Raw genomic sequence first — 24,599 nt, forward strand, 5'->3', positions numbered from 1 at the left:
GAGGAAACCATCAGCCCCCCTTTCTTCTCTTTCCCCTATAGTAACTCTGTTCTAGGAGAAGAGGCTTGTGGTGGCAACTGAGGAAGGAGAGTCCAGCTAAACCTAAGTTGTCTTGGGGTGGATACACTCATGTTTACTTAAACATTTATTGAGTGTCTACAGGCATTGTGCTTGGTGCCACACAAACTATAAAGAAGAACAGGGCCCAGTGCCTGCCCGAGGGGATTTTCACCCAGTAGGGGAAATAAAATGAGTAGATATACACTTTTAAGAAACAATGTACTTTTTTTTTTAAGAATTAAAAAAAAGATTTTATTCATTCATTTTAGAGAGGAGAGAAAGAGAGAGAGAGAGAGAGAGAGAGAGAGAGAGATACGAGGGGGGATGAACAGGAAGCATCAACTCCCATGCAGGCTTTGGCCAGGCAAGCCCAGGGTTTGAAATTGGGCAATCTCAGAATTCCAGGCTGATGCTTTATCCACTGCGCAACAACAGACTAGGCAAGAAACAATGTTTTCAAGAGGGGTCCCAACAGAGTAACTAAGGTGCAATTCTGATCATGATTTTGCATAGATAAAGGCAAAATAAGACAGAGTCACATTCATGCCGATTCTCAAATTAGGCTACCCAACTTCAAAACCATCCTCCCTCACTTGCAGTCAAATTCTTGGCAGTGATGACGTCTAGAGCAGCGGTAAAAACTGGGGGACAACTTTGCCTTCCAAGGGATATCTGGTAATGCCTGGAGACATTTCTGGTTGTCACAACTGGGGGGTTGGGTGCTACCGGCATCTAGAGGGTAGAGGCCAGGCATGCTTCTAAACCTCTACAATGCACAGGAGTGGGCTTCACGACAAAAAATGATGTGGCCTCAAGTGTCAGTACTGCCAAGGTTGAAGAACCCTGGCCTAGAGAAGGGAGCCCTGGCCGGCAGGCACTCCCAGGTATATAGGGCAGGTGTGTAGTGTCTGGGGATGCTGGGCTGGTGATCTGGACTTAATACTCCTTCCTAAAATCTGATATTGGGGCTTCAACAAGAGCCAAAGGGGCTATGAGGGCCCTGGAGGCTCAGCACTCCCTACAAGACACAGCCCAAGAGTAGGCCAAAGAGACTGGAAGATGGAGCTGAAGAGGCAAGTCTCCACAGAAATGTATAATTAGAACAGAGCCAGGCTAGCAGGGAGAGCCTTCTGGCCAAAAATGGCAAAAGTGCGAAGTGTCCCAGCAGAGCCAGGCCAAGCCCACTGGTACAGTCACCCCCCCCCCCCCAGCTCTCCCTCCTCCTTGCCAGACTCCCTGAGCTATCATCACCACCTCCTTCCGCCCCACAGCCTGGTCCTCCCCTGTTGGCACTGGAATTCATCTCCCCATTTGAGAATTTTTCCTGAGGCTGAAGCATCTGAAGTTGATCAGCAAACACTGGCCTCTCAGAGTTGAGAAATTTGTGAGGAAGCTGACTCCCCCACTCTCCAGAGGCAGCTAGAGCTGTCACAAATGCCAGATAAGCTGCAGGCAGGATGATCAAAACCAGGTTGTAAGGACAGCACCCTCAGAGAAAATTCAGGGCTGGGGGAGGAGCCCAGGCAGGAAAGGCAAGGCAGGCCAAACAAGCGCCCAGAGCTGTGGTGTGGGAGGAATTCTGCTGTGTCACACGCAGGAGCTGCCAGGACCTCCACGGAGGGCTTGGAGCTGAGAAGTATGACAGAGGGATGGTCCTCACGGCCTGAGGAGCTCCACACCGGGGCTGCTCATGGTGGTCAAGAGACAACGTAATGAAGGCTGAGATCTCCCAGAAAGGTTCCCAGGCTGGATTATTAACCCTTTGGGACATAAACCATGTTTCTCTCTTCTCTGGATCATCCCCAGGATATACACAGATTTTGTCACATGAAAGAAAGGGGACAGGGAGGGTCCCTGAGCAAGCCTACAAGTACAGATAGTGCAAAAGAAAGGTATCTGTAGGGTGATGGGGTGATGGAAGACTTCTAAGAGCTTTGCAAAAACATTGATCCTCGCCTGACCTGTGGTGGCGCAGTGGATAAAGCGTCAACCTGGAAACACTGAGGTTGCCGGTTCAAAACCCTGGGCTTTCCTGGTCAAGGCGCATATGGGAGTTGATGCTTCCTGCTCCTCCCCCTTCTCTCTCTCTCTCTCTCTCTCTCCTCTCTATAATGAATAAATAAAGTCTAAAAAAAAACAAAAACAAACAAACAAACAAAAAAACATTGATCCTCAAGTGTGTAACCTTTTTTTTTTTTTTTTTTGGTATTTTTCCGAAGTGAGAAGCAGGGAGGCAGAGACAGACTCCTGCATGTGCCCGATGGGGATCCACCCAGCATGCCCACCAGGGGGCGATGCTCTGCCCATCTGGGATGTTGTTCCATTGCAACCAGAGCCATTCTAGCACTTGAGGCGGAGGCCATGGAGCCATCCTCACAATGGAGCCTTGGCTGCAGGAGGGGAAGAGAGAGACAGAGAGAAAGGAGAGGGGAAGGGTGGAGAAGCAGATGGGCACTTCTCCTGTGTGCCCTGACCGAGAATCAAACCTGGAACTTCCACATATTGGGCCAACGCTCTACCGCTGAGCCAACTGGCCAGGGTCTTTTTTAACTTTTTGTATTGCCCACAGAATGCAACCTGAGTCAGACTGGGTGGTGGCGCAGTGGATGGAGCATTGAACTGGGATGCAGAGGACCCAGGTTCGAGACCCCAAGGTCGCCAGTTTGAGCACGGGCTCATCTGGTTTGAGCAAAGTTCACCAGCTTCGACCCAAGGTCGCTGGCTTGAGCAAGAGGTTACTCGGTCTGCTGAAGGCCCACGGTCAAGGCACATATGAGAAAGCAATCAATGAACAACTAAGGTGTTGCAACGAAAAACTGATGATTGATACTTCTCATCTCTGTCTGTTCCTGCCTGTCTATCCCTCTCTCTGTTAAAAAAAAAAAAAAAGAATGCCACTTGAGCCTAGCTCTGTAGAATCTTTATCCAGACAAAAGCTCTTCTGACTGTCCCCAAAGACGATTCACCACATAGACACAATGCCTGGCCCCCTAAGATGGCCAAGACTCACACTTGAACTATAGGGCTCTCATCTCACCTGGCATCAGCCTCACTGTAGTATTCTCTCGCCACAATGTCTTCAAACAGCTCTCCGCCAGTAACACTGTAACCAATAAAGAGGGTTAGAGGAGGCAGGTCAGTTGGCCAACCCCAGCTTCCAACAGCTAACGGTAGAACAGCTTTTAAAGAAATCCTAACTCCATATGCATTTCATCCGAGAGCCCAGAACACAGTGAATTCTTTAATGATATGAGGCTTCTCGTTAGGTAACATGGCCCCTCCCTCCCTTCTGCACGTTTGTTTTTATAACCTACAGATAGCTAATACTCAGGCTAAGATGAATATACAAGGACCTAAGAGAAAATAACTGACCTACTCGGAAAGTCATCGATTTGAGACCAACAGAAACACTGAGATACAGTTGCCCAGAAAGAACAGACCTACTACTTGAAACTGAAAAATAATGAGATTAAGGACAGAGACCCAACCCTGAAAATGCCAAAGGGGCATTTCCAGGAGGAGAAGAGTCACTTTTAAGGTATTAAACCACAATCAAAGTAGAGAAGAGACCAATTAGAGCCCAGTTTACAACTATTAAAATAAGCTACTTTTGAGTTCTCAGAACTTTTAAGGTCATGTAAAAAGCTATACCCTATTTCTCCTCTAAGAACAACACATCAAGAAACAAGAAGAAAGTATCTGTACAAGGTCAGCTGCTGGACCGACATATGACAGCAACACCACCTCCCTGGTCAGAGCCAGGGAGACAGGGTGAGCAATGGGACCCCTCAGCCACAGGCCCATTACCAGAGGAAGCTCAGAGTCCAAGCCTTTCCCCAGGCAAAGGACAGGGACCCTTGGCAGAGGCTGAAGACCTAGTTTAGGCCTTTTTCCAAGCCTTCATTCTGAATTAGCTGAAGGGAGAGGCCCCCACACCCTCGGAGAGTGGCACTTACAGGTCAAACACGAGGTAGTGAAACCCTTCTTCAGAAATACTGTCGTGGAGGCGCACTGCAAGAGAGGGGACGGGACAGACATTAACAGAGAAAAAACTTGGAAATTCTATTCCTCTCCTCCTCAGCAGTCCCACCCCCGCCCACCCGGTCAGCCTCATTGGGTGCTCTCCTGAAGGAGCAGCAGTGACAAGTGGCAGGGTGCCCAGCACTCCCCAATCCAAGGTTATGCAGCCACGGAGCAGAGAGACAACCAGACCCCAGGTTTGGTGCTCTGGCACCCACATCAGACTGCCTCAGACAAGGCAAGACAGAGAAGCTTCACAGCTAAGAAGACAGAGAAAAGCAGAAACCTTCCCAGAGGGGCTAGTGCCAGACATGATGTGTGACCTAGGATCTAGTGATGCGCACCACTGGGGGACAGAGAATGGCAAGACAGGAGAGAGCTCTTTCAAAGAAGTAAATGGGAACAGAAGAACTAAAGGGAGGGGAGGAAGTGGGAGAGGCAGAGCCCAGCAGGAAGGCATGTGGGGCGAGAATGATGGATGGTGAGCAGGGGAGACAGCTCGCAAATTCAGGCAAAGACAATAACAACAATTATAGAAAGTGCCTATTATGCACCAGACCTTGTGTAAGCCTCTTTGTATACATTCCTTATTCTACAAGCATTTACTGAGTACCTACTATGTGCCAGACATAGTGCCTGCCTTCAAGGAGTTCATTATTCCTGATGACAACCATGAGATGATTATTACTCCCACTCTACAGGTGAGGACACAGGAGGTTCACAGACATATAGTATCTTGCAAAAGGCCAAAGATTTGGAGGGTTAAGGTGTAAATCTAGCTCTGTCTCCAAAGAGTGGTCTACACCCCTGCTTCCTATAAGATGTGTGCAGTGGCCCACACACCCAGGCAATAAAATAATGGAGAAACCATTCACGAATGTTCCTACAACAGCATCACAGATGGGTCTGGGAGGCCATTGCAAGGCCCCGAACAACAGCACAGAACAGACTATGGCAACTCACCAACTGCAAGAAAAGGCTAGGAAGCAGAATCCCTTCACTCCCTGCCTCCAGAGCTCTTGGGCAAAAAACCAACCTAGTGTCTTCTGAGGTCTTCTCTTCAAGCTTCTGCCCACAAAGCCACCTCTGGGTTAAATGCCAAGCTCTGAGCATCATTCTAATGCAAACACAACTCAATGCTTTGGCTGACAGTCGGCTGTTCCTGTCCCTTCCCTCACCTGAACCCTCTTGATGGGAAAACCTCTGTTCCAAAGGGCTTCCTCTATTTGACCTTTGTGCCAACCCTCAGCAGTCTCAGGAGCACCTCACAGAGCACTTCAGGAATGGCCTGACACCAAACCAACCAGTGAAGTTCTTGGAGACAAAAAAACCACCGTTTCTCTTCCTTGGCGCGTCCTAGGCTGCCAACGGCCCTGAACAACAGCTTCCATTTCCAGTGTCAGAGTGTTTCATCAGGGCCACGGTGCCTCCCGACATCCCCTCCCCACCAAAGCGACATCAGCTGGAACATAAAACGCAGGCACTAAGCCATCACTAGTGCCTCATGCTTCCCCTCACTTGACAAATGAGGAATCAGGCCTGCCAGCGTTTGAACCAGGGCCCAATGGCTGTTTACACTTCCTATTGCCTACCTTGTTTGATCTGATCCATTTACTCAACCCTGAATTCCACCCCAAACTCAGTATTTCTGTGACTCACAAAAGGGCTCAAAGGCAGGTGGTACTTCTAAAATAGATCCTCCTCAAACCATTCTGTCCTGTCCTCAGGCAAACAAGCCCCGGTTCCTCAAGGTCTGCAGAAGATGGACGGAAGGAGCCACAGCCAGACCTCTGCTTCCTTCCCGCCCTGACTAACCCAGCATGCTGATGCGAGCACCCAAAGCCCTGCCACCTCCTTCTTCCCTGGGTTCCTCTGGCCTAAGTCAGTGTGGCAAGCTGAGTGCTGCTGCAGCTGCTGCTCCCTTGCTTTCAAAAGGACTTTCCACTTAATTAAAAATTTGCTATTAAAAAGCATTAAAGTGTGTAATACAAATAATCCCCTGGAAATCAGCTGTCCCAGAAGCTAAAAACCAGCTTCATTAGGGAGGTGACTAACAGCAGCAGGATGGTAAGCTTACAGGAAGAGCAGTATGGTGCTAACAACCACTCCTGGGCAGTCCTGCTGCCCATCCTGCTTTCCTGGAATGCCACCCCCACCCCCTCCCTAGCACAACACAGCAGAAAGTGCAGGCACCGTGCCTACACCCAGACAGAGTGACTGGCACTTGCCCTTCTCCAGGAAGGCCACACACAGAGCCCAGGTGGGAGGAAGCCGGGCAGGGAATCAGGAAAGAAACAGCAAAGGAAGACTCACCATCCCAGGCCACCCTGCCCAGAGAAGGCTCCCCTGAGACAAGGAGGGACAGGTGCGCAGGGCCCATATCCGAACAAGACTGCTACCACTTTTGTTTTTTTCCCATTTGTAAAGAAAATTAGCAGGGAACTGAGAACAAAAGGAGAAACTTGACTGCATCACTCTAAGTGCCTACCTAGCAGGTTCTTAATAATAATGATCCAAATGATAAGAACTAACGCGCTGTTTCTATGTGCTATGCACTGTGCCATGCTATTTTACTGAACTTTCACATTAACTCTGTGGGACAGGTAATAACCCCTATCTAATAGGAGAGAAAACTGAGGCTCCAAAGAAACTCACCCAAGGTCATACCAAGTGGCAGAATTGAGACCTGAAGCCACAACAAACTGACATCAAGATCCTTGATATTGCAGAATTGCCCATTAGGGAGTCACTTTCTCCATCCTCTTAGGCAAAGGAGCTCCAACCTGTCCGCACTAGCCCTGGCCATTCTGATTCACTCATCAGCGTCCACTCGGCACCTTCTCTGAAGCAGGCGTGGCTGTACATGCCACGGATTCGGCTGTGAAGACAAGAAATCAGGCCCTGCCACGGCGGAGCTTCCAGGTGAACAGGGAAGACAGGCTTTAAACCAGCGCTTATGCAAATACGTAACACTGTGCTGAGGGCTGTGAGGGAGAGAAGGAAAGGATGCTATGGATGTGTGCAAGGAAATAATCTCATACATTCCACAGTATTCAGCCCATTCCACAGTAACGAGAGGGCGTGAAGGCCAAAGAGGGCCAGACAAGTCTAGGAAGATCGGGGAAGGAGAGAGTGTGTATTATGTTACAGACATAAGCCTCATTATTGTTCTTTACAAACTGTGGAAGTACAGGCCCAAAAAAACACCCAAACACTTTGAGTTGATGTTTCATACCTTTAAGGACTGAAAAAAGCCACAACCCAAATATTGTGGCTATTTCCAATTCTTTAAAAATCACCCAACAATATGTCATATTTTACTAACAAATTCTGGTCATAAAGCACGGAAAATATCACTGTTAATGTCTGCAGCAAAAGCACAGCAGGGCCCTGGCTGGTTGGCTCAGCGGTAGAGCATTGGCCTAGCGTGCGGAGGACCCGGGTTCGATTCCCGGCCAGGGCACACAGGAGAAGCGCCCATTTGCTTCTCCACCCCTCTGCCGCGCTTTCCTCTCTGTCTCTCTCTTCCCCTCCCGCAGCCAAGGCTCCATTGGAGCAAAGATGGCCCGGGCACTGGGGATGGCTCTGTGGCCTCTGTCCCAGGCGCTAGAGTGGCTCTGGTCGCAACATGGCGACGCCCAGGATGGGCAGAGCATCGCCCCCTGGTGGGCAGAGCGTCGCCTCATGGTGGGCGTGCCGGGTGGATCCCAGTCGGGCGCATGCGGGAGTCTGTCTGACTGTCTCTCCCTGTTTCCAGCTTCAGAAAAATGAAAAAAATAAAAATAAAAATAAAAAAAATAAATAAAAAGCACAGCAGGAAAGAGGTCCTGTGGCCAGGGGCTAGTGGGGGGCTGAGGGTGCCCCCACCAAGAGTGATGGGCAGGGATTTAGGAGTTGTCTGGTCATGATCTAACTGTGTCTCCTTTTCCTTTGCAACTATTTTTGCTACACTTACTGGTACCTGAAGGGGCCCTAGGCTGGAATACCTCGTGAACCGAGTTGGGGCTGGGGGTCCTAAGAGAGATCACTTCTGGCAGTTGGAATCTGTTTTCATCTTCATTTATTTCCTAGGCCTCCTTTGCTTGATGAGCTCTCTCACAACAACTCCATAAAGAGGCACAAAGGAAAAAATGGAGGGACAGGCGGGTGAGATAATGTGCCGCAAGTCACAGTTACTAACCAGCAAGTCCCCAATTCAAACCTGGATTTGACACCAAAGCCACCAACCTTGACTTCTCCACGTACATGGTCCACAGACCGGCATGGTGAGCGTCACTTGGAGACACGAGGAAGCTCAGGTCCACCCCAGACCTACTGAATCAGATCTGAATCTTTTTTTTTTTTATTCATTTTTAGAGAGGAGAGAGAGAGAGGAAGAAAGACAGAGAGGGAGAGAGAGGAGAGAGACAGAGAGAGAGAAGGGGGGAGGAGCTGGAAGCATCAACTCCCATATGTGCCTTGACCAGCCAGGCAAGCCCAGGGTTTTGAACCGGCAACCTCAGCATTTCCAGGTCGACGCTTTATCCACTGTGCCACCACAGGTCAGGCAGATCTGAATCTTAACATGATCTCTAGGTCATCTGTGGGCACAGAAAAGATTGAGAAGTGCTGGTCTGAACCACAAGGCTAGACTACGATTGAAACTGCAGGAGCAGCTCAGCAGGAAGCAAGGCAGAGTCTATTCATCACAGGAATTCAGAGCAGGGAGCAAGCAGATCAGAGGTGGGACACACTCCATTCAAACTCTACGATCAGCACTCCGGCTGTCTTCTCCGCTCAACTCCACACCTCTGGCCACTCTCCTAGGGCTGGTTTAGGTTCTGCAGTATGCCTCACAACCAAGAGGCTTTAAAAAAATTAATAGACTTTATTTTTTAGAGCAATTTGGGTTCACAGCAAAACTGAGCAGACAGTACACAGAGCTCCCACATACCCTCTGTCCCCACATATGCACAGCCTCCTCCACTATCCACATCCCCCGCCAGACTGGTACAATTGTTATAATTGATGAACTTACACGGATACATCAGTGTCACCCAGAGTCCACAGTTGACATTACAGTCCACTCTTCCAACAGGCTTTTAGCTACCAGGACAATATCTATTAGGGAATAAACCTGGGGACACCTGGCTCCTTGCTTTGCACCAAATACCTGTGTGAGTGTGACAGCAGCCAGGGTTTGACCGTGAGCTCTTTGCTCAGCTTCCTCAACGCTGCACTACTCTCAACTGGTCCACTTGCCTCCCTGTGGGATGGAGTTAAAGATGCGGAGCCAAAAGGGCCACAGCTCTGAGGACGGAGCAGTGGAGAGACGAGAGAAATACTGAATCAGGGGAACAAAACTGCCTCCTTTCCAGTCACAAGCCAGGCCAGGATCCATGGTAACCCCCGGCCTCCTTGGACCCATAGCTCTGTCGTATCTCCAGGAGCTTTGGTTCTCACTGGAAGCAGACAGCCTGGCTAACAGGCTCTCCCAGGACACAGTCCTGGCTCACCCTTTCCTCTCCTTGCCCTTGACTCCAGAACAGGGCTTCAGACCAACATCCGGCAGGATCTGGGAGAGACATGAGATGGAAGCACAGTTCCAGGCAATCAGGTCCTGACAAAGTGAGTGTGACTTGCTGGCCTTTCCTGGGTCCTGCTGTCTCCCTAACAGAGCAGGGGGCTAGGGCAGATGGCCTCTCTGTCTGCCTTAAGTCTGAGTTGGGGGCAGAGGGTACAAAGAAAGGGCCAGCTAACAAACCAAGTCAAGTCTAAAAGGTCAAAAAGTATATATTTAATTTCTATAAATAAAAGTTTTAAAAGGTTAGAACTTATTTTGTCAGAATCCCATTTTTTTGTCCCCTCTGGTAGTTTCTCAGTTGTCTTCATCTCGCCCCAACCATCCTGTGGTCATCCACAGCTGGGCAGCAGGTGATGCAGACCCGGTCTGCCTCCTGCCTCATCTCCCCGCTGTTCTCCCTCCCCTATCACTGCTGTACAGACTGGTCACACAGCATAAGGAAAGGCGGTTGCTGTCCTCAGACCCGAGACCCAGAACTAAACACTAAATAAATGCCTCCGTGTTTGTGCATGGCTTTAGTTCCCCACAAGCTTTTCCTCCGTGTTCTAGAGCTTCTAGGTCGGAGGTCACAGCTCCCAAAGCCTACAGGCACCACACAGGCAGTGCAAGCATGAGAGAATAGGGAGGGACAGGACAGTGGCCAGTGGGCCAAGGAGCTGCCACTGTCCAGCCCCAGCTGATTCTGGCCATGTGGAGAGTGGGCTCAGCAGAACCAAGCCTTCTGATTTGAAAGACTAGGAAACAATTCCTTTCAAAATGGGAAATCTCATTTTTAAATACTTACTGGCGAATAATAAAAATACTTTTGGACCACTGAGCCAGCCAGATCAAACACGCCAGAATTTGTGAATGTTCTAGGTGTTCTTCTGTGTAGGGCCTCTCCTAGGCAAGGCAACCCTGGTCCCCACTGTGCTGTCTGCAGGCATGAGTCTAACTTCAGGAGATTGCCCAGGAGCCTCCATAGTTCCAAGCCCAAAACCTGTCGGCTGAGAGGTGTTGGCTCCATGGAACACACTGCACCAGGCAGAGCTGAGCACTGGCTATGCCAATCTGCTTCGGTTGTAATCCAAGCTGCTGATTGTGATCTATAAAGCCCTGCATGGTTGGGGTTCTGGTTACCTCAGAGCTGCTCCTTTCCCCTCGGGCTAGAGTGCGACCTCAGCTCTCCCACGTAATAGCTCACGTGAAGCATTCTAGTCGGAGATCTGGGAAGCCAGAGGCTGAGTAGCTTTGGAGGAAGCATCAAGCTTCAGCAAGTCACCTCCCAGCCCCGGCCGCCAGCAGAGTAGAGTGGGTGGCCTCTGGGGCACTGTGGGAGCCCCAATATTTAGGCCATGCCCGAGGAGCAGGGAACACATGTTGTTTTTCATGATGGTTCAGGGCTTTCAGGGAGAACCTAGGAGATGCTCCTTGCTCTGCCTCAAGTCAAGACTGGGTTTCTGCTCAGACACTGCAGCCAGCACCGTTTCTGTCCTCCCTGCGAGAAGCACCAAATCAGGGCCAACGCTTTTGGCAAAGACGATTTCAGCTGAATAATGTAAAACTGAGCCGAGTGGGCTGTGGCAGGCAAACCTCCTCGGGCTTTAGAACAACCAACAATGTGCTCTTGTCCCCCCAAGTCAGGGTGGGAGCAGGGAGAAATCCTCTTCATTTTTCCTCCTTCCCCATCTGAGAGGCTCCTGCCATCCCTTCTCCAGAGAAGCCAGGCGGGTAGGCAGCTTGCTCTCCTGGCTCTGGGGAATACAAACAGGAGCACCATGGAAACCCCCAGAGTGTGCACGACACTGCGACAGGAACAAAACTCTTTCAAGTCCAGAAACAAAATCTGGACCTTTTTATGACAGTCATGGAAGGCCCCTGGTGAGGAACGCTGGCAGGCTACTAGCCCAAGACTCACACGCTGAGGACCTTGGACCTCAGCCCAAAGACAGAAGGAGCAGGGAAGAAAGGGAGTCTGAAGCCTGTTCTGATACTTCACATCCCAGCCCTGAGGTGGCACTGCAGGCACAGGGACACCCAGGTCTCAAAACCAGAATGCCCCAGAATTCTGAGGAAGACACCGCTGCTTTCCCACTTGGGAAAAACAAGACATCAGGCAAAGGCCAAGGGACAGGAGTCTCATATACAAAAGCAGCAGATCTCTGTTCTTACCCCCACTACAAAACACCCGAGAAACACTCTAGACCAGCGCACTTACCAATGTTGGGATGTTTCAAAAGTCGGCATATCCGGGCCTCACGTTCTAGTTTCTGGTGATCTAAAGCAGAGGAGAGAAACCAAAAGCTATCAAGCATCCTTTCGGTTTGTGGCCACCTGGCTATTCATACTCCTTCAATTCCTAGGCAACAACTATGCACTGTTTACAATTTGCTGAATTAATGCAGCAAGTCACAGTAATGCTGGAGACAGGTGCTATGACCGCCTTTTCCAGATGAGGAAATACCTTACGAAAGCACCTCAAGGTAGTGAGTGGCAGAGCCGGGATTTAAATCCAAGTCTTCAACTAAACTCTGGCACTCTATTTCTACTACTGCAGGGATTTCTTTGGGCCAGGGTGTCCAAACTCTCTTTCTTGTAAGAATTACTAATAAGAGCTACGTTTCATTGAGCATCGACTATATGACCAGGCACTGTGCTAGGAGTTTTGCATATATTCTCTACTTTAGTCTTTTTTTGTATAAGACATGACTTTATTGGTCTTTGGGGGGAATCTGGTTTTAGGGGGAATCACCAGCGCATCACAACTGAGCCATTAATCTTGTAGCTTCGTCAACATTCACTGATCTGTTTTCATGACACTGCTGAGGACTCCGCTGTTTCTGCAGAGGCTCCAGGGAAAGGCCTTGGAGAAGTGGGCGAGCTCCTTCTGTATATATATATATATGAACCTTCTCATCCTTCACAATGTTTATCTTCTTAAGCTTAGTGGTAACTGGTTTTGCTTTACTTTTACCCTTAAAGTTTTTCTAGCTGGCTATTTGAAACACACTCCTGGGCTTCTGCCCTTTTCGTTTGCTCTTGGCCATTGTCTCCAGCTCCAGGTTACTCCATAGGCACACGCAGGACTGTCTACTTTAGTCTTCACAGCAACGCCAAGACATAACGGTGCCGACAACAAAGATGATGATGATTTGAAAATATAATAATAGGTAACATTTACTGAGAGGTTACTTCTACGCCAGGCAGATACATTTTTTTAAACATTTTTAGATTCTATTTATTCATTTGTAGAGAAAGAGGAGAGAGAGAGAAAGAGAGAGAGGAAGAGAGAGAAGGAGGAGCAGGAAGCATCAACTCCCATATGTACCTTGACCAGGCAAGCCCAGGGTTTTGAACTGGTGACCTCAGCGTTCCAGGTCAATGCTTTATCCACTGCGCCACCACAGGTCAGGCAAGATACATTTTTTAATTGATCCTTATAACAACTCTAATGAGGTTGGTACTACTATGATGCCCATTTTACAGAAATCCTGTTTCTCCCCAGGACCCTCTTGACCACCTCTTGTTGGGGCACTCAGACTCTGAGGTTCCTCTACTTTGGTGAAATGACCAGAATCAAGAGTCCCCAGATCCAAGAGAGCTGTGCTGGTCATGGTCACTTCTGTCCTCCAGAAGGCAGAACTCCAGGACGTAGAACAAGACGATACTGCTACTCAAAGCAAGGTGGCCTAGAAGCCCTCCCCATTCCCCTTGCTGGAATCCTGCCCAAAATTACCTCCTTCACAAAGTTGTCCCTGTTTCTCTTGGTAGACATCACTTTCTCCCCTTTGACAACTCTCCCATCTACCACGGAATCTCTTATAATCCTCAGCATCATATATCAGTTTTTCAGTCACAAGCTCTTCAAAGAGACCTTTCTGAGTGGTGCTTTCTAGAGTTCTTTTCATAATAGGGGCTTAATAAAGGTTTATCAGTAACATCAACAGTAGTAGTAATAACTATTATTTACTAAGGATTTACTACATACCAGGTAGAGGCATGGATTATCTTATTTCATCCTCACAGAAAGCCTGTGAATGGCCCTGGCCAGCTGGCTCAGTGGATAGAGCGTTGTTGGCTCAGTGTACAGATGTCCCGGGTTTGATCCCTGGTCAGGGCACACATGAGAAGCGACCATCTGCTTCTTTCCCCATCCCTCTCCCCCTTCTCTCTCTCTTCTCCTCCCATAGCCAGTGGCTTGACTGATTCGAGCATTGGCCCCAGGCACTGAAGATAGCTCAGTTGACCCAAGCATCAGCCCCAAATGGGGTTGGCTGGTGGATCCCAGTCAGGGTGCATGAGGGAGTCTGTCTATCTCCCCTCTTCTCACTTAAAAGAAAAAAAAAATCCTGTGAAGTAGGGAATTAATTAACTCCACTCCATTACAAATGAGGAAACTGAGGCTTAACCAGTTAAAGTGACTGCCCAAGGTCACACAAACAGTGGGTACAGGTGGTCTGAGCCTAGAACCCTCTTTCTCCATTGCTATGCTATGATGACAAGATAAAGAAAAGTGAGAGCATCAAGTAAAGACTCTAGGCTTTGGGGGACACAGTCAAGTTTACCCCAATATCTCTAGGCCTAGGCAGATGCATTCTGCATTCACATCTATACCTACCAAGTGATTCCTGCCTCCCTTGCTAGGGGCTTCTGCCCACCTGACTTCTTAAACAGCAAAGAGCCTCTGTAAAGCCTCCCATGATCGTCACAATATGAGTGGGTGCTATGACTGTCCCTACTTCACAGATGACGAAACTGAGGCCCAGAGAAGTCAAATAACTTGCCTGAGGTCTAACAGCAGTAGAGGGATAGCACTGGGATTCAAACTCAGGTCTCTCTGAGGTAACGTAGTCTGAGATAAGTAGGGATTATAGACAAGAACAAACTCATTTATTGTTTCACCAACCACCCCCAGCTTTGTGCTAAACTTTCCCTCTTAACAACAGCTCTGCTTTGTGGAAGTAGGAGGTAGGGGCAGGCAGAGATTAGTTCCTGCTGTCCAGCTAATCCATCCCAGCTGCCCAAAGATCTGGGTCAGGCCTTCCTGCCCATCCTCGGGCTTGGGTTGACCACTGACCAGGATGTAGCCAGAAGAACCCCAGGAAGCCCCACGTTCCCATATAATCCAGAACCCCCAGTCCTGTCCCAGGGACCTGCAGAAGGTGATGTAGTCAAGGAAGCAGCAACAGTCCTGCCTGGTGCAGGGGGACTTGTGTCTTCCAGATCTGGGAGGATGTCAGAGCCAATCCACCTTCCTCCTGCCCCCAGACTTGGGGTTGATGGTACCAAGCGTGCCAGCCTTCTTTCTGACCGCTCACCTGAACAGCCGAAAACCCCCAGCCCTGGGCTTGGCTGCCTGGGCAGGTGCAGGACAGCATCTTACTATACAGAGGTGGCAGCTGAGGGGGAGGCCCAGAAGATTAATGTTTATCTCCTCCCTAAGTCTCTTACTGGCTAATGGTTACACCTCGCAACAGCAACAGGACTAAAAATAAGGGTGCTCTAGCTTTATCAGTGACTCAGGGTGGGAAGAGGAGAGACACAGATTCAGGTTCCTGGCTCCTCAAAGGAGTTGCTCGGCATCCAGAGAGTTCGTGTCAGTCACTTAGTTCGACCCTAACTCCAAGGAACTGAGCTCTACATTCTAGGCGAAGCTTATGTCTTCTCTAAACCATGGGCTGTGCCTTGGTCCTTGCTCTGATCCTTAGCCATGGAGTCCCACCATTAACACATCAGTTTTAGAGTCAAACAGTCCCAGATTGAGTCCCAGCACTGCCATGTTGGGCAAGTTATTCAACCCATCTGAGCCTCATTCATTCATTCATTCAAAATATTACAGCCTGACCAGGCGGTGTTGCAGTGGATAGGGCGTCGGACTGGGATGCAGAGGACCCAGGTTCGAGACCTTGAGGTCACCGGCTTGAGCGCAGGCTCATCTGGTTTGGGCAAGGCTCACCAGCTTGGACCCAGGGTCGCTGGCTTGAGCAAAGGGGTTACTTGGTCTGCTGTAGCCCCACGGTTAGGGCACATATGAGAGAGTAATCAATGAACAACTAAGGTGTTGCAGCAAAAAACTAATGATTGATGCTTCTCATCTCTCTTCATTCCTGTCTGTCTGTCTCTATCTATCCTTCTCTCTGACTCTCTCTCTCTGTCTCTGTAAAAAAAATAAATTAAAAAAAAATATATTACAGAGGCTATGTGATAGGCACTGTTCTAGATGTTAGATGTTGGGGACACAGGACTAAACAAAACAGACAAAAATCCCTGCTTATATGGAACTAATACTCTGGGGCTGGGCTGAGGGAAGGGACAGACAGTAAGAACTGGATGGCACAATAGATGCTGTGGCAAGTGCTGGGTAGAAAAATCAAACAGGGAAGGGGGAAAGGATACAGGGTGGTCAGGGAAAGCCTCAGCAAGGAGGTGACATCCGATTAGGACACAAAGGAGGTGAGACAGTGAGCCAGCCACATTATTTTGGGAAAAGTGTCCTCACTTCTTAAATGGAGGCAGTGCCCTGGCCAGATAGCTCAGTTGGTTAGAGCATCATCCTGATATGCCAAGTTGAAGGTTTAATCCCTGGTCGGGGGATACAAGAATCAACCAGTGAATGCATAAATAAGTGAAACAACAAACTGATGTTTCTCTCTCTCTAAAACTCAATAAATATAAAATAAAGTGGAGGCCGCAATATCTGTGAATTAAATGTTACTGGGTAAGCACTCAGCATGGTGCCTAGCACACAAGGAAGAACCTCCTATCAAAGGGCCCAGTGATAAGATGGACAAGGCCAACCAGATGGGACTTTGTGGCCATGGCTATTAGCAGGAACAAGGAGAGAGCTGGACTTACTCTCCCCTAGCCTGGACTGGCACAGAGTACACAACACACCAACTGTACCCTCCAACCCAGCTCCATCAGCCTTCCTGGCCGTGAGGCTGTTCCTCAGCCCCTGGTGTCTACAGCCTGCAGGTGAAGGTTAGTAGCGAGGGCTGTTCAGAGAGAGTGTTGCCCAGGAAGTGCCGCTGCCCGTGGGATTCTTCCTCTTCACTGGCCTCAGTCTCGCCAGCTGTGGCACCCAGCCATCCAGCTCTGCTCAACGAGCTGTGCGGTTTCTGCCTACCACACTGGCCCCTGCCTCCTTCCGCCATGCACAGCCAGCCAGCACCTCAGCCTCTCCAGGTGTTGTCTCCTGCCCCTTTCCCACACACTTTCTGTCCTTAGTCCCCTCCACAACTCGTCCCTGTCTAGGAAACAGCAGGGCTCCGCCCCAGCAGCAGCAGGATTCAGGAACAAGTGTGGTTTGTTTCCCAACAGCAAGAGCTGTCCCAGCGAAACACAGTAGCATCCCCAACCCTAAAAGGGATGAGGCCCCTGGACTGTCACGGTCTATAGTGGTAGGTCCCGGCCCTGGCTCAACACCCCAAGGTGGTAACACAGCAGCTGCTCTTGTCACAAAGGTGGCCTTCTTCCTGGAGACGCACCTCCTCCCAGTGACCACTGAGCTCACTGCTCCTAGGGAGCAGCTTAGCCCTTCCAAGGCTGACCTTCTTCCCGCCCACCTTTCCACCAGGCTTGTCCCCGCCCCTCCCCATGGTCTACCCACCCCCCTTCCTGTTTGACAAGAGCCACTTCCCGCTTTTGCACAGGGCCACTTCCTGCCTGCCTGTGTGCTACTGCCATGGAGAGGCCCACCCCTGCCGGCCTTCAGCCCAGTTCCAACCACCGCCCTCTGCAAGGTTTTCCCCCTCAAGAGCAGAGGTGGCAACAGGAGCAGAAAGCAGAAGCAGATGTTATCAGGGGCCGACTTCAGGCTTTCCCCAGCAGCCCACTGAGGGCAGAGCCAGTCCCTGAAACCAAAGGCCCCTGGAGGCCTTGCCTCTCCCACCTTCTGCCCAAGGGCTTCAAGACTTGGGCCAGGGCTCCACAAAAGACAGGTACTCTTCACAGAAAGGGCAGCAAGGAGTGGCCAGATGTGTCAAGGGAGGCAGGAAAGAGACAGTAAAGAAACAGCATGCAGCGAAGGGGAATGCAGAGCCCTAGCTAGAACCATCTTTCCCCTCGGACTCCAGGAGAAAAGCCTACACCAAATGCACTTTCCTTCCCCCGCAGGATTAGGGACAAGGAAAGGCTAGCCACTGATTCTACACAGCCCTATGGGGATGTGCCCGCTGATTTAATGACATTTCTGTAAAACCACAAATGTCAGCACTAGCTTCATATAAGATTCCGCTGCCACCTATACATACAACCTTCTGCAATTGGGAATGGACACAGAGCCCTAACTCTGGCTATGAGGACCCTCCTCAATCCAGTCTGGATGATACCCTTGACTTTTCAGAGGGTATTTCAAATGTTTATGAGAAGCTTCCTACAGCCCCACCAATTTCAGATGTTCAGTGTGGAGCGACTGCCACTTGCTGCTCTCCCCAGTGTCTCTCCTCCTTCCTAAGCAGCAGAGGCCCCTGCAAGCCTCCTGAGGCCTCACTCTGTGGGGTAGAAACAAGGGCACTGGAGGGATGTGGTGTCATAATTCAAGTTCTCCAGCCACTTACAAACAGCCCCTGGCCTTGGGCACTGACCAGCCGGAATCCCAAGCCACAGTCCCATTGCCCTCACCCTGACACTGCGGCGCCACACTCCTTCCTCTTTGAATCTCACTATAAAGGTGCAAAGAGTCTCCAATTAAAAAAGGAAAGTCCATCCACCAAGTAAGGGCAGGAGGCAAGGCTTCTATCTCCTTCACACCCACATAACCGGGAACTAGCTGAGGGCTGCATACAGTGGGACAGGGCCTGACACGTGCCATGTGAAAACCACGTGAACACCAAGGCTCTGTCCTTTAAATTGTAATCCTCCCCTTCTCTTCAATCTGAACTCAGGCAGTTTTAAGCAAGCAACATAAAAACCTGAGCCCCTGCTTTGGTCTTTGGATCTTTTTTTTTTTTTTTAACAGAGACAGAGAGTGAGTCAGAGAGAGAGATAGACAGGGACAGACAGACAGGAACGGAGAGAGATGAGAAGCATCAATCATTAGTTTTTTATTGCACGTTGCAACACTTTAGTTGTTCATTGATTGCTTTCCTCATACGTGCCTTGACCGCGGGCCTTCAGCAGACCAAGTAACCCCTTGCTGGAGCCAGCGACCTTGGGTTCAAGCTGGTGAGCTTTTGCTCAAGCCAGAGGAGCCCGCGCTCAAGCTGGCGACCTCGGGGTCTCAAACCTGGGTCGTCTGCATCCCAGTCCGACACTCTATCCACTGCGCCACCACCTGGTCAGGCTGGTCTTTGGATCTTAAGACAATAGAAGCTTTAACTAAGGAAGCAAAGGAGAGAGGTACCAAGAAGTGCCCCACAGCAAGAGCCTCCCAAACCAGCTTGGACAGAGAAAATCCCCATGGGGTCACTAGCAAGCCCCAAGAAGGCAAGGTTCTGCCTCTGGGCACTCTGGCCGCTTTTAAGAGCCAGAACAGGGTCAGCCACTGAGTTCTCCATGCCCCCAGCAAGGCTCTGGGTGCCTGCAGCCTTTGCCCACTGTTTTGGTGACATTTCCTTCATGGTAACCAGCCCCAAGTAAAACATCCCAGGAAGCAGCCCCTAAAAATAGCTCCTCCCAGGGCAGCAGCAAGCAGGGGGGAGGGGAAAGTAAGGGAGAGGGAAAAAGGGGAGCAGATGGGAAGCTCCAGGGGCTGCTGGGGCCCAGGAAGTAGAGATGGTGTTGGGGGGAGTGGCTGGAAATCTCCTCACCACAGAGGGGCTGTACCCAGAGAGGTGGGTACAGAAAAGAGCAAGGCCGCAGCCAGCAGAAAGGAGACGTTTGCTCCACTGGGCTGAGAGCTCTGGAGAGGTGTGGAGTGATATATCAGGATTCATCACAGCAACAAAATACTCAGAATCTGTGTTTTAAAGGGAGGAGCCAAGAGGTAAGCGAAGACCACACCACTTAAAGATGCTGGGGTCTGAACACTGGCAAAATCCTTGCCATATCTATGGCTCAAAACAAACAAAACTTTCATTTCGTGCCTTGGTTTCCCCAGTGGCTCTGGAGCAGATCTGTCTGGCCATGGGGAGATGACAAAGGGCCTTCACTGAGAGGCACTCAAGAAGTGCCAAGTGCCCATCTCTTCCTGTCACCACCCTTTTGGCACCCATGGGATCAGGCACTTGTCGGCCTGCCAAGGCTGTCCAGAGAGCAGCAGGCAAGGGGATGGGGCAGGAGCCTATCACACCCACTCCTCTCCTGCCCCATCTCCAGCCTCAGCAGAGAATGGGGTCAGCTGCTCACCGCTAGGGTTCCAGCACAGCCTTGAAGCTGGAAGCCACAGCTTCTGCCAAAGGACCAGAGCAAGCAGCGGGAAGAAAGCAGGAGCCTCTTCTATGAGATGGGATCATCTTCCAACCTCCATCCCCACCCCATGATGCCAGCACCCAAAGTCACTCTGGGAAGGTGAATGGGAGGGCCAGGTGATAGGCTAGTGTTGTGCAAGCTAAAGTACAGCTCACGGCATGACTATATGAAACTGGCCCCACATAAGCTTTGGCACAGAGAAGGGACCTCCAGGCTGCTTCCTCAACCACTTGGAAGGAAGAGTCAGAGCTCTGTCACTTATATACAGGATGTCCATTCCTCTGTCAACAAAAAATTGCCTGTTTTATGCTTAGGAGGAAAGCGTGGTGTTGCGTACAACCTCCTTCAATGTTTCCTCAGGTTCCAGAGTCCCAGCGTCCCGGTGCTGCATGGATTCTCCCTTCCCTTTCCCCCTCCCTCACTGCTGCTTCACCCTCCCCACACTTCATCCAGATCCTTAACAAGAATCTCCTCACTTGGAGATACCACAGGGGACACAAATGTCATGGGGGCTACTCAGGCCAACACTAAAGGGGTGGGGACTCCTCTCAGCTGGCACCACCCAAGGGGATCCTGTTTCAGTCCCCAGGGCCAGCTGGACCCAGAAAGGGACAGCCTTTGCCCTTCTGGTGGCCAACATACCACAACTCCAGCCACTCAGCTTGCCACAGCCTTGAACACAGACTGACACCCCAATCTGGGAGCTCAGAAGGAGGCCCCAAATCAAAGAACAGCCCATGTGCACAGATGGCCACATACCAGCAGAGACGCTACCTGGAAAAGGCTGGGTTAAGGTGTGTCTGGTAAATCTCAGAAAGCACAGCAAGAGTAATTGTCACCACTGTTGCTGATTTTAGATGGTCTTTCTCAAAGTGTGGCTCAGGGATCACTTGCCATGTAGATTCCGGAACCACACTCGCAACCCTCAGAAGCAGAATCTCTGTAAGTAGGGCCCAGGAATATGCATTTTAATTTGTACCTGAGGTGGTCCTTTTACACACTAAAATTGAAAATCACTGCTTTGAGAAGTGCCAACATTGCCCTAGAAGGTCGTTAATGACGGGAGCATAAGCTACACTGTCTTCCTACATCTCCCACCGGCACTACGCTCCAAGCCCAGCTCTTCAGTCTCATCTGTCCTCCCCAACAGCTGTGTCAGGCCTACAGATTGGCTCCATGGAGCAGAAAAGGGGAGCCCAAGCCAGTACCAGGGTATAAGAGTTCCAGCAACTTGGCTCTGAGGTTCCTGAGAGCCAAAGCCAAAAGGCAACCATGACAGGTTATGTAGTTATTTTAATTTATTCATTCAACACATAGATGCTCTGTACGTAATGGGTACTTTGCAAGGCCCTGCTCATACAGAAGTAAAGAAACAGTTATGGTTCCTACCCTTACCTCCTAGGTCCTCAGCAAGAGGAAAGCTTTTGCTTACATTTAGCTTCAACAGAAATTTCTTCACATAGGTTATACAGACTAAATAAATCAAGAACTGTAACAGATTGCAAATACTGTTTCTAGTAGCATCTCTTAGTAAGGCCCCATATCCATCATACTAAAAGCAATTGGGACGTAGATAAATGGTCCAAATACAGAGGTTTCTTATGTTGCTAATTGTCTCAAGAATAAATCCTAAACTATATAGAAAAAAGGACCATCTACCCCTCAACTGTAGCAATATGGGGAAACGTTTTGGATGTAAGCAAGAGAGCAGGATATAAAATATTATGCTCCCTGAGGTGAAAATCTATATGCATATGAATAAAGAAGGGAATATGAAGATTTAAAAATAAAAAAAGACATAAGGGCTCAGGCTCCTTAAGAGGGTGCTCTTAAATCTTAAAATAACGACTTATCATTGCCATCACCTGGCCCACTAGCTCCTGCATCCAAGCCTATTTTAAATGCCTCCTTCAGCCTAGCAGAGAGCTCAGCTTGGAACCATGGCTTCCCTTAAGAGCTCAAACTCCAAACCTATTGCTGTTCCAAAGCAGATGGAGTGACGTTATGTGACTTTCAGTGACTTTTATGTAGACAGGCCCACAGACAAAGACAGTGTTCAACTGACAGCCAAATGAACTCCCTACTTGCAACCTACCCACCAATGTGGGCCTGAGGCCACAATGACAAGAAACAACAGAGCAAAAGAAGGATTCCATCCAGATCCCACCCCCCAGAAGGCCAGGTGATCTCTCCTCGTGCCTCCAGGGCCACCTTACCATGAATGCCAAGGAGAAGCAGCTATCAGCTGCTCTTTCTTTCCTTTCGGTTTGCAGCACTGAGAATCACAAACAAGAAAGAAAACAGGCAGGGAGACTCAGCAGAAACAACAAGCCCCTTCAGACCCTTATGGATGACCCTGGTGGGCCCACCACATTCCCAGACACAGAAACCCAACACCTGCAGAGCCCTAGACAGACAGACAGCGACGAGTGAAACCCAGTCGCAGTTGCTACACCTTTATAAAATATACAGTGTAAACTGAGAGGCTGCAGGAAGCCATGGCCTTCACTCCCTAACCCCATGGGCACCAGTCTAGTGGGCCCCCTGGCACAACCCTCTCCAAAAACTCACATCCCCTTCGCCCACACCTCCAGCACAGCCCCTGGCTTGTTCCATCCATCTCCAAGACAACACCCTCCCACTCTCCCACATCCAAAGAGTACTGGCACTTACATATTCCTGACCCCTCTTGCTGACATCTTGCCTATCATCCAGGAGCAGGCCTCTGTCCCAAAGTCACCTGGCACACAAACCATACAACAGAGCCCCAGTCTTGGCATAACCATCTCAAAAGAGGGGGAGTTGATGCCTGAAGCATACGATCTTACACAAGAATTTTCTTCTTCAGGAAACAAACAAACAAAAAAATCAAAGAGAAATCAAACCTCACCCAGTTTGGGCAGCACAAGAGTGATTATCAGCTGGGAAAGACAGGACAAGGTCAAGAGGAGGTGATGACGGGAAAAAAGACATGATTACACAGGTCAGAGAAGTTCAGGTGGGTAGGCAGGGAGTAGAAAATGACAGCTTAAGGCAGGCAGCTCTACAAAGTCACCTCGCCAGCTATCTCCTCACCCTGGAGTCGGGCTCCCAGTTATCTTTTTGTCCCTCATCCCTGGGTCAGGGGACACTTGGTGAAATGAGGAAAAGCAAAGTAATTGCATGACTAACTGGAGACCCCAGACACCAGCCCCATTTCTAACGCACCAGGGCTATGCTGTGTGGACATGGGAAGGTGAGCACTCTCAGACTGTCATCTCTGCCTACCCCCAGCATCCTTGGCCAGAGGATGTCTGCGAAAGAGCCCAGCCCACTGTGCTGCACCCCCATCCCCCACTCCCCAGGGGAGGAGTGCATCTGACTACCCACATATCTCTATGGTAACCATCGCCTCCAATTCAAGGTACCCAGAGAGAAAGAAAACAAACAAATAAGTCAACTTTATAGCCAATGTAGAGAACAAGAAGAAACGGGGGCTTGGAGACAGCAAGAAAAGCTCTACTTGTAGGGATGGAGAGATGCTTTCCCAGTCAGGAGAAAGATACCCTGCTAAATAGGTCCCAGAACAATTGTCAACAAGACAGAAGCCCACTGTCATCTCTGTGGAATTTTATAGTTTCTCCAATGCTTGGGGACATCTATTACATCTCTTAACCCAGAGATGTCTGGTTCATTACTAGCTATAGCCTGTCTTCCTGGGGCACCTGTCCTGGCTTCTAATGTATTTACGGCCCTAATTCCCTTCTCTGGATCTCATAAAATTTGTCCCCCTGCTGCACCCTGTAGCCCTCGATGACCCAACCTATCCACATACCTATGTACTCACTAGACCTGTTCACAGAGCACTTCACACATTGCTGAGTCTATACCTATCAGATGAGGCAAGTTTGGCAAGCACCCAATACAAGGTTCAGGGAGTGTAGGTTCAAGGTGTGAAAGACAGGGCCTGACCCTCCTCGCCTCAGGTACTCTCAGGTACTCAGGAGGATCTCACAAATCAGACTCCAAGGCCTGGCCCTTCATAATCCTTAGACCCTGAGGCAATGCTGCTCCCAGCCAGACCAGGCCATTGAGAATTCCAGACCATGAGCATAACTCTCCACCCAGGACAGACTGCATCTGCTGCTGCACCACCAACTTTGTAATTTGATCAAAAAAGCAATCAAGTTCATCTGGCAGGATTTGTTCCCAGAAGCCCTCACCAGTAGCAGCCTCCTCTGATGTTTACAGATTCCTTTCCCTTGGGAGTCTGTTCTGCCGCCTGGTGGGCAGGGGGAGGCTGGATTTGTCAGTACTGCTCACTTACTGCATTTACATCCTAAGTCACCACTGGCACATAGGGACTAGGGCAGGCCTTGAATGGCTACCTCTGCCCCAAACACAGAAACGCCAAACGCCCTAAATTAAGAGCTCTCCATCCCATGCTACCCACCATTCCCAATATCCTTCCACTCCTTAAAAACCAAGCTCCCTTGAGCATTCAGTGGCTGCTCCTCCCTGTAGCTACCTACACCTCCTGCATCTTCTTCACTCTTTTCTCTCTGATCACTTCCAGTTCCCCATGCAACCCCTTCCCTGGCTTCAAGGTTCACCCACCCTAAAATCCCAACTCTTCTCCAAGTGCTAA

At 49.8% G+C, this 24,599-nt stretch overlaps 1 protein-coding gene and 1 pseudogene across 19 annotated transcripts in view; both read right to left on the minus strand.

Annotated features, from left to right (window-relative positions):
• Positions 1 to 24,599, minus strand: part of CAMK2G (calcium/calmodulin dependent protein kinase II gamma) — a 60,618-nt gene that overhangs the window by 34,364 nt on the left and 1,655 nt on the right. For 18 of the 19 annotated variants that reach the window (XM_066243407.1, XM_066243421.1, XM_066243414.1 and 15 more), the window contains exons 3-5: positions 11,841 to 11,900; positions 4,017 to 4,071; positions 3,098 to 3,163 (exon numbers count right to left, since the gene is read on the minus strand). In XM_066243407.1, the coding sequence (XP_066099504.1) occupies positions 3,098 to 3,163; positions 4,017 to 4,071; positions 11,841 to 11,900 (181 nt within the window). Of the gene's footprint in view, positions 1 to 3,097; positions 3,164 to 4,016; positions 4,072 to 6,735; positions 6,941 to 11,840; positions 11,901 to 24,599 lie in introns of those variants that run through there. The other variant, XM_066243418.1, reaches the window with a different exon arrangement.
• On the minus strand, positions 12,322 to 12,673 carry LOC136313322 (ribosomal biogenesis factor-like; annotated as a pseudogene).

This window comes from Saccopteryx bilineata, chromosome 9, assembly GCF_036850765.1.
Source record: "Saccopteryx bilineata isolate mSacBil1 chromosome 9, mSacBil1_pri_phased_curated, whole genome shotgun sequence".
Taxonomy (NCBI): domain Eukaryota; kingdom Metazoa; phylum Chordata; class Mammalia; order Chiroptera; family Emballonuridae; genus Saccopteryx; species Saccopteryx bilineata.